This window comes from Lepidochelys kempii, chromosome 15 (genome assembly GCF_965140285.1).
Source record: "Lepidochelys kempii isolate rLepKem1 chromosome 15, rLepKem1.hap1, whole genome shotgun sequence".
Lineage (NCBI taxonomy): Eukaryota > Metazoa > Chordata > Testudines > Cheloniidae > Lepidochelys > Lepidochelys kempii.
Window position 1 is genome coordinate 25100586 of NC_136394.1, and position 19293 is coordinate 25119878.

General features: G+C 40.1%; 1 protein-coding gene across 1 annotated transcript in view; it reads right to left on the bottom strand.

Annotated features, from left to right (window-relative positions):
• Positions 1-15523, bottom strand: part of LOC140898888 (V-type proton ATPase 116 kDa subunit a 2) — a 51565-nt gene extending 36042 nt beyond the window's left edge. Inside the window, exons 1-15 of the mRNA XM_073313414.1 lie at positions 15357-15523; positions 13910-14023; positions 12613-12689; positions 10984-11179; positions 9738-9838; positions 9013-9209; positions 8607-8730; positions 7828-7963; positions 6689-6754; positions 4741-4869; positions 4143-4220; positions 3100-3177; positions 2464-2575; positions 1398-1501; positions 694-850 (exon numbers count right to left, since the gene is read on the bottom strand). Coding sequence (XP_073169515.1) covers positions 694-850; positions 1398-1501; positions 2464-2575; positions 3100-3177; positions 4143-4220; positions 4741-4869; positions 6689-6754; positions 7828-7963; positions 8607-8730; positions 9013-9209; positions 9738-9838; positions 10984-11179; positions 12613-12689; positions 13910-14023; positions 15357-15450 — 1763 coding nt within the window. The 5' untranslated portion in view covers positions 15451-15523. The remainder of the gene's footprint in view (positions 1-693; positions 851-1397; positions 1502-2463; positions 2576-3099; positions 3178-4142; positions 4221-4740; positions 4870-6688; positions 6755-7827; positions 7964-8606; positions 8731-9012; positions 9210-9737; positions 9839-10983; positions 11180-12612; positions 12690-13909; positions 14024-15356) is intronic.
• Between the last annotated feature and the right edge of the window lie 3770 nt (positions 15524-19293).

Sequence of the window (19293 nt, forward strand, 5' to 3'; positions counted from 1 at the left end):
ATGCTCATTTTGCATGGACAGTGGGTAAATGTTTTTGTTTTGTTTTGCTTTTTTGCTGACACAACTTTGGCATACACAAAATAGAAAATTTTACCTATAAAGGTTTATATTATCTACATCTAATGAGATGGAATGTATAAAACTTACTGCTAACGTGAGCTTTTGACACTTGAAACTTATGAGTTTTGGGTTATTTTCTTCTGGAATTTTTCCACTTATGCTTTCAAATATATAGCTTGCTACTTATGTGTGTGTCAAGTGAAACTACACAAGTAACAAAGTTATTTACAAGCAGAGAGAAACATGGTGGCTAATAAAAGAGAGACTTTCAGGTTAAAATAATACATTTCCTTACTGCTGTTGCTAGCAACATTGGAGGAGACTTTTTTAAAATTGTTTCAGTTTTAATAAGTCTATTTTATCTTTCACCAATAATTTACTTTTTGCACATCTTACCTTGGAAAGGAAAACAAGCTAACCAGAAAGTGAAAGTGATTATGGACTAGAGCAGCTGGATTTGGGTTGCAAACACTGCGGAGAAGAAACCCAAGCAAAACCCTAGATAATCATGAAAAACCTGTAAGCAACTTTTTTTTTAAACTACATATTTTTGGCTTCATTTACCCAACAGTGTCCAACTATACTTGAACACAATATTCACCAAATATAACAAGTGCCATGATTCTGTTGTACCTGATCTGTACACCGAGTATCTCTTCCTGTGCAATCCCTTCTACTGCACCCACGACAGCAGTGATTATGTGAATATTCAGGTTAGCAGGAATATCTGAGCAGATGCCGTTCAAATTTCCAGCACTTGCATTTGCACTAGAATTAGGTGGATCTAAACCTATTCAGGAAAACAGAGTTTAGATTTGAAAAAAATATATATTAAAAACATATTTTAAACATTATCACGATACAGTGAGATACTAATAAAAACTGCATAGGAATAAAACAAAAATGTCTTTTCTTCCTTGGAGAAAAGAGAGGTTCCACATGAAATACTGAGATTGATAAAATTTTATTTTTACTGTCAAACTGTACACATGACATAAATTGACATTTTTATTTCCTCATTGTCATAAAAAATGTTCAGAGTATCAGTATTTATATTTAATTTGTGGGGGGATTGGGGGAATGGTATTGCATATACACAGAAGAAGAGGTTTCAGAGTAACAGCCGTGTTAAGTCTGTATTCGCAAAAAGAAAAGGAGTACTTGTGGCACCTTAGAGACTAACCAATTTAAGAGGATTTCTCATAATTTGACATTAAAACACTGTTACCATACACCTTTACTATGGTTTTATAAGAGAAACTAAAATTTTCTAATCATATTGTAAAGTAAAACTAAAATCTATATTAATCTAAAATACAGATGAAGCTTTGACTTACGTATTATTTCCACCAAATCATTTAGATCACTGTAACTTGAGTTGCCTCTCTTCCCAACATGAGTAGCTTGTATTAATGAATTAAGTCTGTCAGTTACATCCTCCCTGCAAAACACTCATGTTGTAATACATTACAAATAAACCTATATCTATACCACTCTGGGCTGTGATTTTATTAGATCTTGTCAGTACTTGTACAGGAGATCCAATATGAAAACCCAAGTGCTGCTGGAATTGATGTGGATGACTCAGTAAGGTGACACACTTCCTTTTGAACCAGTAAACTCCATGCCCAGGCATAATAAAATGGATTGCTATGCTACTGGAGGGGCCATTTTGTGGATGAGATGTAAAACAAGGGTATTCAGCATTTGTTGTCATTAAGTACCCATCCCTAGAGAGGAAGGCCAGTCCAATGCTTCAAACACTAGCGTGGGACTTTGGAGACCTAGGTTTGATTCCCAACTCTCTCACAGATTTCCTGTGTGCTTCCGTTTCCCATCGGTAAAATGGGGATAAAAGCATTGCCCTAGCAATGTTGTGAGGATAAATACATTCAAGTTTGTGGAGTCCTTAGAGATTATAGAAATGGGGGCCTATAGGGATTTTAACGAGACATTTATTAGTAGTTTGAAGTTTCAAAATTCTCAGTGCATGCTCTTAAACAAATTTCAGCTATTTGAGTTATTCCAGTGAAAAAAATAGGTCTTTTTTTTAAATGGGGAAAAATTTATTGACATTCTCCCAAGTCCAAAACTACTTTAAAGATTTTGCTGAAACTACTAAAAAATTCCCCTTTAAAAAGGCACTAAAAATAGCCATTTTCAAACACAAAAGTTACATAATTAGAGAAATATGAATGTGTGGATATAAGAGGCTTGTATGGGAAGTGTTTTGCAGCACGGGCTATCGTAAGTCAAAACAAAAACCCACCACTATAATATCATCAAATTAGTTAAAGTGCATCAGTTTCTTATTTTGAATACTAACATAAGAGTTCTATAAATATTTAAAGCCACAAATGAATACAGGGGAGGGGAGGACAGGATAACCCATATATACCTCACCTTAACTGACCGCAATCTTCATTAATATTAACTTCTAAAATGCATCCAGATAGTGAATTTAATCCAAACAGAACTGGTGAGAAAGTTGCTGATGTACACAAACCACTGCCAACTACAAAATGAAAACATTTATTTGCGTTTCTCATAGAAACTTTTCAGTCTCTAGCTTGCAAATTTGTAGAAAGCTACTTTGATTTAGAATGCTAAAACAAATACTACTAAAATTCTATTTATCTTAAGTGTCCATCCATTTTCATTTGTAGCATCTTAAAAATTACAGATTCTTCAGTACTTTGTTTTATTGTGTATGTCTTGCACTTCCATATAAATGACAATACTTCATATTACCTGTTAGTGTATTTTTCCAGTATTTCAGGAGTGGTCTTTTATTCAAGAGAGCACTATATACAAAATAAAATTATGATACAGGAAAGTCTGATTTATACATGTGTATTTCATTGTATTTGGAGTTTCTATAATAAATTTATCTAAACTCCAAGAAACACTAGATTAGCAACCCAGAGCAGTCTGGGAAGGCCAAAATAAAAAAAGATGTAGCAAAACACATAATAAAATTAGAGTATTTTTGGTTTATATTGCAAGTTGTGATTAAAACAGCATATCAAAAGGTAGTACCTGGCTGCCAAAGTTTTAGAATGGTAACAGTCTCAGAAGAAATATTTACGGCTCTAACAGGTTTGCCAACTTGGTAACCTAAACACAGAAAGAGAAACTGAGAAAGTTTTATAAGGATTCATCAGCACTGACAAACATTTTTATAATACATAAAACTCCCCAAGTTCTTAAAAATGCCATGGTCTAGAGAACTGAGTTCAGAAATGAAGGCTAGGAACTACTGGATTCTAATCTTGGCTCACTAACTACTCTGTGACCTTGGGGATAATGATACGGACCTCCTTTGTAAAGTGCTTTGAGATCTACTGCTGAAAAGCACTGTATAAGAGCTAGGTATTATAGTTAGTCTCAGTTACTCTCACAAAAGAGAGCTGTAAGGATTAGTTAATGTTTGTAAAATACTGTACTGTCTAAAAGTGCCTAGTAGTATAATCATGAAGCCTTCTCATTTTGCTAGAAGTATTGTCTCCTACAGTTCTGAACGTGTTGGGAAACCCTAATTGACTGATGAGGTGCTTAGTTTCACATCTAAACAGAACTTTTCATTATAGCAAGAATGGTTTCACTTCAAACAAAAGAGTATTAACGACTTTCAGAAAACAGTAAGAGCCAAATTCTACCTTGTGTTAGCTGGCTGCACTATGGAAGAGAGGAAAGAGGGCAAAGAAAGCCTCTTCTCTTCTATCTTCCTATGCAGCCACAGAGCAACATTCAAATTCAACATTCAAGGGAGCATTAGGATGAAAACTGCTAATGCATCATTTCAATGGGAATACTTACAGTAGCAAGCACTATGCCTGTTAGTGTTTTCATGATCAGATCCTAATATTTTAGTTCTACAATATCTGATGATACTTTTCAGCATCATCAATATTATCAGTAGCAGGGTAGAAAATGGAGAGGCTGTGATTATCAACATTAAGATGAAAATGAGAGGGATAAAAAATAAAATTGGGCATAACTGGTTATGGCTATCAATAAAAAAGTTGTTCCCCCCCGCCAAATCAGCCAGCAGAAGCTAAAGTAAAACAGAGTATTATTACCTGGATTCCCAGATAGTTCTGTTGTATTAGTACTATTGAAGCTTACAAAGTTTACTGAAAATCTCTGTGTCAGTATTTCTATTAAAAGAAAAAAAATTTCTTAGAAATTTCTTAGAAAAAAAGTAGTCCATTGCAATACTTTTGTTACGTAAAAAAGCAAGTGCATCAACAATTAAACTCCCTCTCCCCCCACCCTCACAGTCACCAAAGTCTTGTTAACTAACATATACATCAACCAGCAGCTGCCATGTAGACCCACGCTCTTGGATTGTGCATGCTCATATAGGATTTCAGAAGCTGATTAACAGCTTCTATGAAGCCTCTCAAATCCAGCAATGCAGGCCACTGACACATGCCTTTTTTTGTGTAAACAGTACATAGAATATCAACCTCCAATCATTGATTAATAAATAACTACCCTAAAACTAACAATATACCAACCAGACACACCACTTGGCTCTTCTTAGCCCAATGGAAAATTCTATTTCAAACTGCATTGTCTTCTGATGTTTGATTAAAAGTATTTTTCACAAAACTTCTATGCTGAGAAAAAAAACTATTTCTGAATAAACTATTTTGTAGAGATGCATTATAGTACCTCCATCACATAGTTCTCCAATGAGGACTGTGACATTTATTTCCTCTATTGTCTTGCCTTTCCATATGAACATATAATATTCTGCAAAGGTCACATTTATACATAAAACGTCAGTATGCTGAATGTCTTCTGCAAAGAAAAGAACAGTTCATTTGATGGAAACCATACTAATGAAAGAGGTCATTACATCTTAAGGAAGATTTTCTATAAAATGCAATTTAAAAAAAAAAACTATAACAGCCTTCATTCTAACTTTTTCTGAAAAACAAAAACACCTCCGTTTTAGTGTTTAGTTACTATGATACCATACCAATGCAGAGCATCTAAGATGCACTCTTCTAGCCTGGAGATCTTCTACATGAAAGTGCAGATCAACTGGCTGTAAGATAGAAAAGGAGTACTTGTGGCACCTTAGAGACTAACCAATTTATTTGAGCATAAGCTTTTGTGAGCTACAGCTCACTTCATCGGATGCATACTGTGGAAAGTGCAGAAGATCTTATTATATACACACAAAGCATGAAAAAATACCTTCTCCCACCCCCTCTCCTGCTGGTAATAGCTTATCTAAAGTGACCACTCTCCTTACAATGTGTATGATAATCAAGGTGGGCCATTTCCAGCACAAATCCAGGGTTTAACAAGAACGTCTAAGGGGGGGCGGGGGGGGAGGGTGTAGGAAAAAACAAGGGGCAATAGGCTACCTTGCATAATGACTTAGCCACTCCCAGTCTCTATTTAAGCCTAAATTAATAGTATCCAATTTGCAAATGAATTCCAATTCAGCAGTTTCTCGCTGGAGTCTGGATTTGAAGTTTTTTTGTTGTAAAATAGCAACTTTCATGTCTGTAATCGCGTGACCAGAGAGATTGAAATGTTCTCCGACTGGTTTATGAATGTTATAATTCTTGACATCTGATTTGTGTCCATTTACTCTTTTACTTAGAGACTGTCCAGTCTGACCAATGTACATGGCAGACGGGCATTGCTGGCACATGATGGCATATATCACATTGGTGGATGTGCAGGTGAACGAGCCTCTGATAGTGTGGCTCATGTTATTAGGCCCTGTGATGGTGTCCCCTGAATAGATATGTGGGCACAGTTGGCAACGGGCTTTGTTGCAAGGATAGGTTCCTGGGTTAGCGGTTCTGTTGTGTGGTATGTGGTTGCTGGTGAGTATTTGCTTCAGGTTGGGGGGCTGTCTGTAGGCAAGGACTGGCCTTTCTCCCAAGATTTGTGAGAGTGTTGGGTCATCCTTCAGGATAGGTTGTAGATCCTTAATAATGCGTTGGAGGGGTTTTAGTTGGGGGCTGAAGGTGACGGCTAGTGGCGTTCTGTTATTTTCTTTGTTAGGCCTGTCCTGTAGTAGGTGACTTCTGGGAACTCTTCTGGCTCTATCAATCTGTTTCTTCACTTCCGCAGGTGGGTACTGTAGTTGTAAGAATGCTTGATAGAGATCTTGTAGGTGTTTGTCTGAGGGGTTGGAGCAAATGCGGTTTTATCACAGAGCTTGGCTATAGACGATGGATCGTGTGGTGTGGTTGTAAGATGCATTTAATGAGAAAGGAGGTTTTTCAAAATACCAATCTATACATCTGCATGTGGGTGGGGTTCAACTATTATACTTGAGTGTAAACTTTAAATATAGCCAAAGGAATCCGTACATCTTAACTCCATTACAACTGTTCAATTACTTTTGCTACTGGCTAAGATATAGAAGGACTAGAGGTCTGATCCAACTCCCACTGAAGTCAATAGACTTCTTTACATAGACTTCAAAGGGAGATGGATTAGACTTTAAGATTTTTCAATTTGCATAGCACTAAGTTTTGTTTTGTTTTAGTTTCAGGTAATTGCAAAGATCTCTTAACATCTTAACTTAATCATCAACTCCTTGTCTCTTTAAGGATGGTAAGAATAATATGAGTACAGAAAAGACACATACCTGGTTTAGTGATGAAGTTACGTACATCAGTTACACTCCCATAGATCACATTTTGTTGGATGGTGTCTGACAAGAAAAACAGTAAATGCAGCAAATCTAACTAGCAAATGAGACACAGCCTCATACTGTTTCCTCATCCAAGGTAGAGGATTTATTAAACTATAAAAAAAATGAGTTAGAAAATAAACAAGCAAAAGTAAAAGACTAGACAGTCATTACAACACAACAGGTTCCTCTGAAAAAGCATGCTTTATATGACACAACAAAATAAGCTATTTTTGCTGAGTCGCTGTATTAAGATGCGAGCGATAAAACGGACCCAAGCAATGCCCTCAGACACACAGGTACAACAGGAAGACTGAATTAGGCCCAGACACTTTAAGCCTCTAGTTGTACAAATACACATTTTCAGAAGAGCAGTAATGATACCAACACTATTTTCTAATTATAATCAGATCTTTCTTATTAAATGATAATGTATGGTATTTTGAAGGATTAATATGCTCCCACAAAAGTGCAATGTGTGACAAGAAGTGAGGTGAGGGGAGTATTTTACAGCGTAAAGAGAATGTCTTACTTTGGAAATTTCATTGGCAAACAACTTAAGATATGTTGTCCTCATGCTGGCACAATGGCCAGGGGGTAATGTAACTCTATAACTGAGACCCAGGAGATAATGCTTCGTACACTAGGAGAACAAAGTGTTACAGAGAAGCCACTTATGACTAACTCTAAAGGGAGGATAGTGTCCGCCCTTGGCTGAGGAAAAAAAGTTCTTACAACAGTCTGAATACAGGAAAGGGATGCTCTCGATGGGGGCTAGTATTTAAACCCTGTTGGCCAAAATTTGTATTCGGTGGGAGAGGGGAAACTGAGGAAGTCATAATCCAAGCTCAAAGTCTCATATCCTGAATCTGGGGACCCTAAAGCAGGAGGCTTGCCACAAGAACCAGTCAGTCAACAGTTGAATGGCTGAAATGCCTTGCAAGTGAGAAGTTTTGTTAGATCATAACAAAAACAATATAGGATATCATATTGTCCATAAATAGCTACCATATTATCAGTCTTAGGACTTTAAGATCACTATATCTATTCTTAAATCAATATCAGTACATTTTCTCAAAGCAAACACAACATACCTCCAGTACCACTGTTTATCATCACATTATGAGACAATCCTTCCTTGTAAGCTGACAGACTAGTAACACATTTAACATCAAAATTCTGAAGGAATGCTACTGGGGCGTTTCCAACACACTGCCCAGCCATGGATCGCTGCATGCAGTTCAAAAGAAAAGAATATGAAGATGGAATTTATTCTAGTTCTACTGTTCAAGCTAAAAAGCACACAGCCATTTCATTGCACATGGTGTCTGTACTATGCCCACCTACACTTATCTCAAAACAAGCAAGCCATTAGACCAAAATTTATATTTAAAAAAAATCAGATTTTAAAACATAATTCAAGGTTTCACTGTGATTTGCTAGACCAACTACAATCAGTGATTCTAAAATGAAAATTCTAAAATGTAAAGAAAATTAGAAAAAGCCTGAGTAGTTGAGGATGGAGCTAATAGAAAATAAAGTTTTCAGTTAAAGAGCAGGGATTATAAAAAATACAAAAATATGTAAAGAACCCCTAAAAATGTTAAGTTATGCCAAATTTGTTTATATTTCTTGAGTGTATTCTTCTTGGTTAAATTCAAAATATTAATTTATATGGGAAAATATTGATGGTAGAGAGATGATTATTTTTTTTAATGTGAATGTTCTGCTAGTTGAAAAGTGTATTTCACCAGTTCAAAACAGCTACTCACAGAATTGCTTGTATCTGTCTTTGTTCCTATACAGTGAGACAGACAAATAAGGAAAAGAAAGAAAAAACAAAACCCAAATACTGCTAACATGAAGCTATTACCTGATGAATTGTAAAATACTCATTCTCTGTTGTCATAATTGGATCTCCTTGTTTGTAACCACTTAAAGGTTTTTCTGGAACAGTTTGCAAAGGAATCTTAAATGAAGAAACTAGAGATGAAGAACTGCAAACAAATGTTAAAAAATAAATGATTAGTGTATCACCTATCCAATACAAATAATTACTCATTATCTCTTTCAAATCTCCCTCTTTCATATTACCTCTAAATCCATACACACAGTTACATTTCACTATAAAACTTAAATAATGCATATATTTTAAAATGTTGGTTCTGGATAGTTCCTGTAAACAACATTATTCGCATTATAGAAGTGGTATAACAACTTCTTTGGCGTATGATAACTATTCGATACATTCACTATGACTTTTTTTTATTAAAACTTACACAGACCCATGGTAGAAGTAGCCAAGAAATGGTGAATTGTTAAGAGGAGTCTGTACACACAAGAAGGGAAACCAGTCAGGAGCACTGTTCGTTGTCTGAACAGAGCACAACTGGTCAAAAGGCAGGTTTACATTCCCACCAAACACTCCAGCAAAACATGATCCACTGAACAATTGCTTCAAATCTGGCGTGCATTCCTTGAAATAAAAAAGAAAACGGAAGCTGTTTAACATGACAGGGCTTTTTTTCTGCTTCACCAAGGATGCTCTCTCATTGCCTGTGATGATATACATACCAGGATTATTTAAAAGGGAGCTCCTAGCACTACTCAGAGTTAAGATTAAAATGGAAATACTGACACAAATGTTGTATTCCATAACACATTTAGCAGAGTCATAACATTTGAGCAGAGTATGGCCTTTAAAGTGTTTTCACTATATCAAGTTTCCCTTTTTAAAATTTATTAATTAAAAACCAGAGGACAATAACAGAAACAGTGTTTCCAGTGAAATTTAGTGCTTGGGACACTTCTAGTGAAGTCCCCTATTTATAGTGTTTTAAAGTTATGTACTTACTCTTCTAAGACAGACAGTCGATACTAATGTACAATATTTTAACAAATAATTTCTCAGGTATTTTAGTGGACTTTGCTGTATTTCCCTAAGAGTACTGGTAACATAATACTTTAAAGGGAATAACTTAAAAATTATATGTATAATAAGTACCAGATCACAGCAACAACGAATATCACAAATTCCAGCTGTCAGGTTACAAGGACAAGAGCCAAGGGGCTGAAACACTTGGTTAGGGATGACGGTTGCATTTTCTATAAAAGGGTAATATAAAATAAAGTTAGGCCATAAAATTAACATTTTCATTCGCATTGCAGTCCCACTAATCAGATTTGAGACAACATTCTTTTAAAAAAGAAAAAGAAAAAGTATGCACTAAAGGTAATTCCTACCTTATACATTTTATTTTTTAAAATATTGACAAATAGTACCAAGGTTCTTTTATTGCTGCCCTATCTCCAATTACCTTACATTTTGGGCCAAACCCAACCCAACCGAACTCACTAAGGACTCCCCTCTAACAGGCAACTTCACATCTCAGATGTCTAACCTAAAAGATTAGAAGAATCCTGTTTGCATTAAGACTGAACAGATGGAAAGTGACTACTAAAATAAATTAGATGTTACATATCCACATTGTGACAGGTTGGATCACAGAAACCCCCTGGGAGCTACCATCTGATGTTCCCAGACTACTTCTGTCCCTGCTTTCCTGCCCAGTCAGCTAAGGACTTCAGTGCCCTGCTTGGTTTGAGCTAGACCCGCTAGCCTGCTGCAAACTCAGACCCAGGTCTGAACCACATCCTGTAACAGCTGTAGGCTTAACTGAAAGCTGCATGCAGCAGTGTGCCTGTTTTTAACACTCAGATGCCCAACTCCCAATGGGGTCCAAACCCTGAATAAATCCGTTTTACCCTGTATAAAGCTTAAACATAGTCTAGTTATGTCATATATACATTCATAAGCATATCTCCATAAACCCCTATGGGGGGCACCGTCACACACATCACTATATTTTAATCATCACTTCTCTTCTGTTTAAAAAAAATAATGATCATTAATTGAAAAAAATAAAACAATTACTACTAGTCTGCCTCACAAGCAATGGAACTGCAAAGGGAGTTTAGCTTGTAATTACCTTATTAAATCAATTTTGCAAATGCCCAAAAGACACAACTGTAGCCCCCCAAAAATATGGGGTACAATGCTGGCTGGTGCAACTGATGTTAATGAGTGTTTTGATTTGATTTAATCCTTTGACTATAAATTATAAATAAATTAAATTTGGAGCAACAAGAGTTAGCACACTGGGAAATGCCAAGGAAGACATACAAATATTCAAAAATGAAACTGGAACCAGACAAAATATTGATTTCTTTTTAACTACCTAAACACTTACCTGACACATTTCCCGTAAAGGAAGAGTTGGCATATATTTCAGCTTGAATCAGGAGATTTGCCAATGTTTTTGAACCACGGCAAGCAGAAACTTGAAGAGTCTCAACAACGCAAAGTGGCTCCATGCAGCAATCAGTTGCATTAGACAAACACAATTGCAGGTTTCTCATCAAGGTTACAGTCACTTTGGAAACATTCTGAAAAACATCAGTTAAAGTTTGACAGCTATTTTTAAATTTACTAGATTGTACCCTGCATCACCTTTGTGCAGGGCAAGCATCATTGACAGTGTATCCCTTCTGCTACCTGTGTTATAATTGAAGCCTCTGTATATTATTGTATCAAAAATAATACTTGTTTTGGGACAAACTTGAAATGTCTGCATTGAGATTTGCAAGTAAACAAAGCTGTGAAATGTATGCAGAATTTATTAACATATCTACACAGATGTTTGCTCACACTTAAATGAATTATACTACCTCAAAACTTACATGCACAAACCTAAAACAAGCAAAAGGATTCATTTTTGGTTCCTCATAAAGTCCTGCCAGCTGTGGTTTGGACTGATTTTGCTGTCCATCAAAGCCTCAACTTAGCAAACACTTCTGGATGACCACAAGCCATGAAAATCATGGTATCCCACAGAAATTCTAGAATTCATAATAATAAATAAAAGTGATAGTCTAGCATTTACGTAGCACCTTTCATTCTTATATAACACCTTTCAAAAGATCTCAATCCCCTTCACAAACTACAGACAGATAGCAAGTGCATCTACTTCTGGAGAGGCAGGCAGCAGTCAACCACCATGACATATTGGCATGAGAAAAGGTTCAGAAAAGGGCAACTAAAATGATTAGGGGTTTGGAACGGGTCCCATATGAGGTGAGATTAAAGAGGCTAGGACTTTTCAGCTTGGAAAAGAGGAGATTAAGGGGGGATATGATAGAGGTATATAAAATCATGAGTGGTGTGGAGAAAGTGAACAAGGAAAAGTTATTTACTTGTTCCCATAATATAACAACTAGGGACCACAAAGTGAAATTAATGGGCAGCAGGTTTAAAATAAATAAAAGGAAGTTCTTCTTCACTCAGCACACAGTCAACCTGTGGAACTTCTTGCCTGAGGAGGTTGTGAAGGCTAGGACTATAACAGGGTTTAAAAGAGAACTGAATAAATTAATGGAGGTTAGGGCCTATTAGCCAGGATGGGTAAGGAATGGTGTCCCTAGCCTCTGTTTGTCAGAGGGTGGAGATGGATGGCAGGAGAGAGATCACTAGATCATAATCTGTTAGGTTCACTCCCTCTGGGGCACCTGGCATTGGCCACTGTCGGTACACAGGATACTGGGCTGGATGGACCTTTGGTCTGACCCAGTATGGCCATTCTTATGTTCTTATGACAGAGCTGAATTTTGGCTAAACTACACCCCTAAATCCCTATTCTTATCAGAAGTGTGGTGGGATCTTCAGTGTCCACAAGAATGATTATTCCAAGAAGTAAGAGATCAAGACAAGAAATCAAACATGGGTATTCTTTATGCTACCATTAAATTAGCTTCACATTAACTTTTAATACACCAAACTTCTACTCCCTACCTTTAGAGTGAAGAATCAGTATTTTACGTACCATACCATAAGAAACATTCAAACTCCATTCACCATATCTGTTACTCCCACTGCAGTAGGCAACGGTAGGCAACATTCCTAAATTTAAAAGAAAAAACGGTAAAATTTGTTTTGCTGCTTTACGTCATTCTCATCTACACTTGGAGCAAAGTTAAACCCCGATCCTGCAACTGGCTCCATATGGCAGAATAGATAAAAATCATGGATTTATTTAAATTGGATTTGTTTTAATTTTGTTATTTAAATTATAATCAGATTTAATTTTAAAAACATATATTTTTAAAAAGAAAAACTTAATTTCATACAAAATATGTTAAGGCCTAGATTTATAATCTCTTAAAACATTGAAATAAAAAATAAATATGCTGAAACCATAAGCCTCTGTCAAAAACTTTCCATTAAAGGCTGCTTTTCTCTATAAAGAAATAAGCAGAGGAAAACCATCTAACTTTTGAAAGTGAAGCTTTACCAATATGGCACAATATTAGTAAATAAGCAATATATTATTCACCATTTTGTAACATACTAAAAATGTACAATTAAGAATCTGAAAATATTAAGCTACAATCCAGTGGTTCTCAAACTTTTGTACTGGTGACCCCTTTCACATAGCAAGCCTCTGTGTGCGACCCCCCCCCTTATAAATTAAAAACACTTTTTTATATATTTAACACCATTAAAAATGCTGGAGGCAAAGCAGGGTTGGGGTGAAGGTTGACAGCTCGCAAGCCCCAATGTAATAACCTCACAACCCCCTGAGGGGTCCCGACCCCCAGTTTGAGAACCCCTGAGCTACATAGCTGCTTAAATAAATGTATAGTTACACTGTACCCTTCTGTAGGTAGCAAACACATGTACCAAATCTAGTGTAAAGACTCTCTTTAGTTGTAAATCAACATGTTTTAAAGGTTATATGAAATACTGAGAATACACCTTTCTTTAGAAAATTACTGAAGTACAAATGGAAAAGTTGATGAAAATCAATTATTTAAATTGAGGCTTTTAATTTGGTGATTTAAATCACCTTAGTATAAATCAATCCACCTTGCCTCATTGGCAGACTCCCATGTCCACATGAAGCCTCAGTGGAGACAATGGGGCTCTGTGCAGTGCTGGTTGTAGGATCAAGGCCTTATTTGATCAGTAGGAGTACTCTGGAGCACCCAGTACAGAGACAATTGTAAAACAAGGTATACAATTTTCCTTCCAATCATCTTAGGAACAGAAAGTGAATTAAGATTTCAACTAATATTTGTTTGACTGTAGTTTTTAAAAGTAATGGTTTTAAGTGATCTCACCTGTCTCAGTGTTCACATGAATTACATTTATAGCCAGAGCAACATCTGCTGAATTCCCAACTAAAAATGAACTGACCGTGGGCCCAGACATGTGGATAAAAGAAGGCTGAAAGACTAAAAAGAAAACAAATTGTATTAATATTCAGAATATCCGCAAAATCTTATATTTATTACAAAATGGGGTGGACACGGCTTGATTTTTTTTCTGGCATTCTAAGTTTAATTTAAATAATTAAAAATAAACAAAGACCAATTTCTCATAGAGCCCAAAAGAATAGTAGCCCACCAGATTTTTGTTTTCTACACTCAAATCTCTGTGACAGCCTCAACAGGTCATTTAAACTTAGCCCAAAGAAACAAACAAAAAACCCTAAAGGATCGTCTGAAGGCTATTTCTAAATTTCTCTTACTCTTCTGGACACACGCACCTTGTGTTTTATGGAGTCTTGTCTGCAGCCTTTGCTAAAAATTAAAAACAAAGTTCTGATATCCTAAAAAATGATGATTACTCCTCCCACAAAATAAACCTCTAGTATCCAGGAACATTTACTGATGTCTGCATATTCCAAGCAGGACTAACACCTTTGGTTTCACACACTGAAGACTCACTTCTGAAAGCCAGATTACCAGAGTACACCCATAACGAGAGACCTATGGCTTTCTCTGACCCTTCCTTGTCCCCCATTCTCTATGACCAAATAGCCCCATGCAATCCGTCTCCAAAAATCTATAAACACCCACTAGTCATAGTCATTGGTTAACTCTCACTACTTCTCTCATGAGCCACAAGACCCTGACCTGTCCAGCACCTGACCGTACAAGCCCCCTGCCATAGGTCAGTGTGTCCCTCCCCTCCTGCTTCTCCTATGGGATTGATTAATCCTCAATCTGTACACCCCACTCTCTAAAATCTATGTAACCCCACTCCACTGTCCTAACCCCTGCCCCCTCAGAGATCTCTCTGCCCCTCCCCATTATCCCATCCTCCTCGCCCCCCCCCAACCCTATCCCCCGTCGGTCTCTCTGGCCTCCCTCACAGGGCTCTGGGCTGTCCCACAGTCCCCCATTACGGTTGCCAACCCTCCAGGATTGGCCTGGAGTCTCCAGGAACTACAGATTAATCTTTAATTAAAGATTGTCATGTGATTAAATCCCTAGGAATACGTCCAACCAAAACTGGTAACCCTCCCCCACAACATGTACCTGTGTCCCCCTCCCCCACTTCTCACAGGGGTCACTGCCTGCCCCTCCCCACCCCCACCCCCACCCCCACCCAATGGTCTCTGGCCGCCTCTCCCACACAGGTGTCTGCGCTTCGTCCGCTGCCAAGCCTGCCCCGGGTTTGAACTGAACAGCGCCCCGCAGACCCGAGGATGGCAGCCAGACGGGCCCCTCCCAAACCTGGAGACCCCCGCCCCACAGTTGCCAGGATCCCAACAGCACCCACCGGGGTTCCCTGGCGGGGCCGGGGTCTGGGCCCGCCCCGTGGGGGGCTCAGACCCCGGCAGCAGCAGCAGCACCCAGAGAACAGTAGGGATCATGGCGGGCAGCGGCTGCCCGAGAAACGCGGCGGAGGCCGCCTCAGCTCAGCCGCCATCTTGCGGCGGGCCTTGGTCGCTATGGAAACGGCGGCCCGCGGCTCAGAGGGAGGAGGGCGGGGCTGGCGAGGCCATGGGGGGCTGGCTTCAGCCTTCTACCAGGGTGAGGGCTCGGCGGGCTGCAGCCGCTCTCCCCTGAGCGCCCCTCGCCCGTAGCTAATGCTGCCAAGAACGTGTGGGGTGGGGATGTCCTTGTCTACCGCCGGGAATGGCCTCGGCCTGGCTCCCGGCATGGGCGCTCCCCCCCAATAACTAGTCGCCAGGGGCAGCGCACGAGTCAACCGGGGGTTCTCAGACATTTTAAGGGGGTCACCAAGGGTGGTGTCGGCCCTAGGCCTCAGCAAGCCCAAGCCCCACGGCCCAGGGCAGAAGCCCTTGGGCTTCAGCTTCGGCCGCCTGGGGCAACGGGGCTCAGGCTTTGGTCCCCCCGTGCTGGGGGAATTCTGCGCCACTGCGCTTGTGTAGAATTCACGGCCCCCGCAGATTTCTTTGCTTCCCCACAGAAAAAGGACTTCTGGGTTAGTTGCAAGAGTGGTCAGGCGCCCTCGCCCTGGCACTGCAGGCAGATTGGATTGGGCACCCAGAGCAGCCGGTAGAGACGTAAATCACCACCGGGGCTGGGTAGTTGTGCATGTGAGGGGGGGGGGAGACACTGTCCCTCTGGCTCACTATTGCAGCATGCTCGATGGGGATGGGCAGGGCTTTGGGGTGTTTCTGAAGACGCAGGCATGGGGCAGGCTCTGTTCCCTCAGGCAGAGCAAAATGTAGCAGCCTGCCTGCCTGCTTAGTGAATTGTTCCCATTGTCCTTAGTGAATTCCCCCAGGAGTATAAAGCCAGTGTAAAAATTTTAAAGCTCCTTTACATTGCCAGAATGGTGTAAAGGAGCCTTATTGTAAAGGACAGTATGGCCTTATAAATGCTTATGGTGCTTTAGTGACTAGAACTGGTCTAAATTTTTGGACTGAAAACATTTCTTGTCAGCATGTGCTTCATGAACTGACCTTTTTGGAGATGGTCAATATAAATTTCAGAGGGGTAGCCATGTTAGTCTGTATCAGCAAAAACAAGGAGGAGTCCTTACACACCCACCCAGGAACCAATCCCTGAAACAAACCCCGTTGCCAACTCTGTCCGCATATCTATTCGAGGGACACCATCACAGGACCTAACCACATCAGCCACACCATCAGGGGCTCATTCACCTGCACATCTACCAATGTGATATATGCCATCATGTGCTAGCAATGCCTCTCTGCTCTGTACATTGGCCAAACTGGACAGTCTCTACACAAAAGAATAAATGGACACAAATCAGACATCAAGAATTGTAACATTCAAAAACCAGTAGGAGAGCACTTCAATCTCCCTGGACATTCGATAACAGACTTAAAAGTGGACATTCTTCAACAAAAAAAACTTCAAAAACAGACTTCAATGAGAAACTGCAGAACTGGAATTAATTTGCAAACTTGACACCATCAGATTAGGCCTGAATAAAGACTGGGAGTGGCTAGGTCACAACAAAAAATAATTTTCCCTCTGTTGATACTCACCCCTTCTTGTCAACAGGTCCACATCCACCAATGGGCCACATCCACCATGCCTGAATTGGCCTCGTTAGCCCTGATCCCCAACTTGGTAAGGCAACTCCCATGTTTTAATGGCTGTATATTTATACCTACTTACTATAGTTTTCACTCCATGAATCTGATGAAGTGGGTTATAGCCCACAAAAGCTTATGCCCAAATAAATTTGTTAGTCTCTAAGGTGCCACAAGGACTCCTCATTGTTTTTTCAATATAAATTGTGAATTTAGGTCCCCAGCCCTCACTTGCTCTTCAGTTGCCTATGATGTAACACTGAGCATATAGCTGCATATATCTGTTGACTAATAACTAGAAGTAAAGGGTCAATACTAGCTACATTACTATTAGAGGGGTTTGGTGTTTTCCTCCAGTGCTCCCCACTCCCATTCTCCATCCACTGTAGCGTAGTTTAAATAAATTACAAAAATAATTGAAACCATGATTATATTGCCTTATTTTGACAAAAATATGCAAATTTTTCAGCAATATTGTACACAGAATTTTTTATTTTTTTGGCACAGAATTCGCCAAGGAGTAGGTAGTGTAGTAATTTTTGTTGTCAAAAGGGGGTCACGGTGCAATGAAGTTTGAGAACCGCTGGTCTAGACCCACTGTCTTTTCTTCTGGAATAGCGTCCACATGGGGGCTATTCTGGCCCAGCTCTTGCAAAACAGCTCCCTCTGCAGTAGCTATTCCAGGCCATTTCCCTGGGGCAGGCCAATGTCTTCACAGCAGTGGCCTTGCTAGTGAATGTTTTGTGCTGTTGTATAATTGTCAGGATATCTAGAGCTCTTGTAAAGGCATCTTTCTTAAATCTAAATAAATACATATACAGTATTACTCCTGTGGGAGCATGTGCAGAATTTATATCGTCCCCCCACCACCCCACCCCACCCCAGATTTCTTTGCTTCCCTGAAGAAAAATGACTTTCTGACGGGGAAGCAAAGGGAAGCCACAAGAGCGGCCATGCAATGCTCCCCAGCAGTATGTTTCAGGTGCCAGCAGCCGGCAGAGAGGTAAATCACTGTGGCTGGGAAAGACCCAGCTGGTGGCTCCTACCCTGCGCTGGGTTCAGCTGCTAGTCCTGGCTGGGCTGGGGATGGGGAGGACAGGACTTCCTCTTCCCCTGCACAGCCAGGTCAGACCCCACCCCCAGAATTCTCCCCAGCTGCAGGAATCTCTGCATACTCCCCTCACCCCACTTCCTACACCCATAGCTCCTCAGCTGCAGAGGGAACGATCCCTGTACAGGGAGCTGCTCCACCATCCACCTAACCCATGTGCATCCAGACCCACTCATACCCAATCCCTCCCAGAGCCTCACTCCCCTGCACTCAGAACCCCTCGATGAGCCCCACTCCCCCTGCACCACCACGATGAGCCACCCACACCCGGATCCCTGCCCCACTCCCCCAGCATCTAGACCGCCCCCCCGACTGAGCCCTCCCAGACCCCCCCACCAAGCTCTAACCCCACACAGTCCCCTCCCGGAGCCCCAACCACCTTCATCCGGACCCCCTGGCAGAGTCCCATTACCACTGCACCCAGATGCCCCCTGCACCCGTATCCCTCACTGAGCCACCCACACCCAGATTGCCCCACAGAGAGCCCTCTCTACGCACAGCTGGATATCCCCACACTAAGCCCCTATACACTTGGATCCTGCCTTGCTGAGCCTGCCTGCCCACACCTGGTTCACCTGGCATGGAGTGACAGGGCTCTGGGGTGTTTCTGGGGCAGGCCCAGTCCTTGCGCTATGTCAGGGTTAGGTGCAGCTTCACCACTGAGTCCGTATCCAGGGGGGAGCTGCACAGTGATCTCCCACCTCTGTGCAGCCAGTGACCTGTGCTCCCCAGTGTCATGCTGGAGCCTCCATATTTATTCGACAAATAAAATTTGCAGAATTTTAAAATATTGTGCACAGAATTTTTAGGCGCAGAATGTCCTCAGGAGTAACAGTATGTACCAACAGAGTTTACAAACCACACCTAATTTTACATTACAAGGGCCCATATTGCCTTCTTTATCGCACATGTTTAAGGCTAAAATATTAATCAAGATACTCAGCAGTATGCAAGATGCTTTGTCTGATGTGGACCCTCATACTAAATTAAACTTTGATGATTTTGCCTTTAAGGTTATAAAAGGAAGGGGAAAAAAGGCTTATTTTTTTAAAAAAATCACTTTATTACAAAAA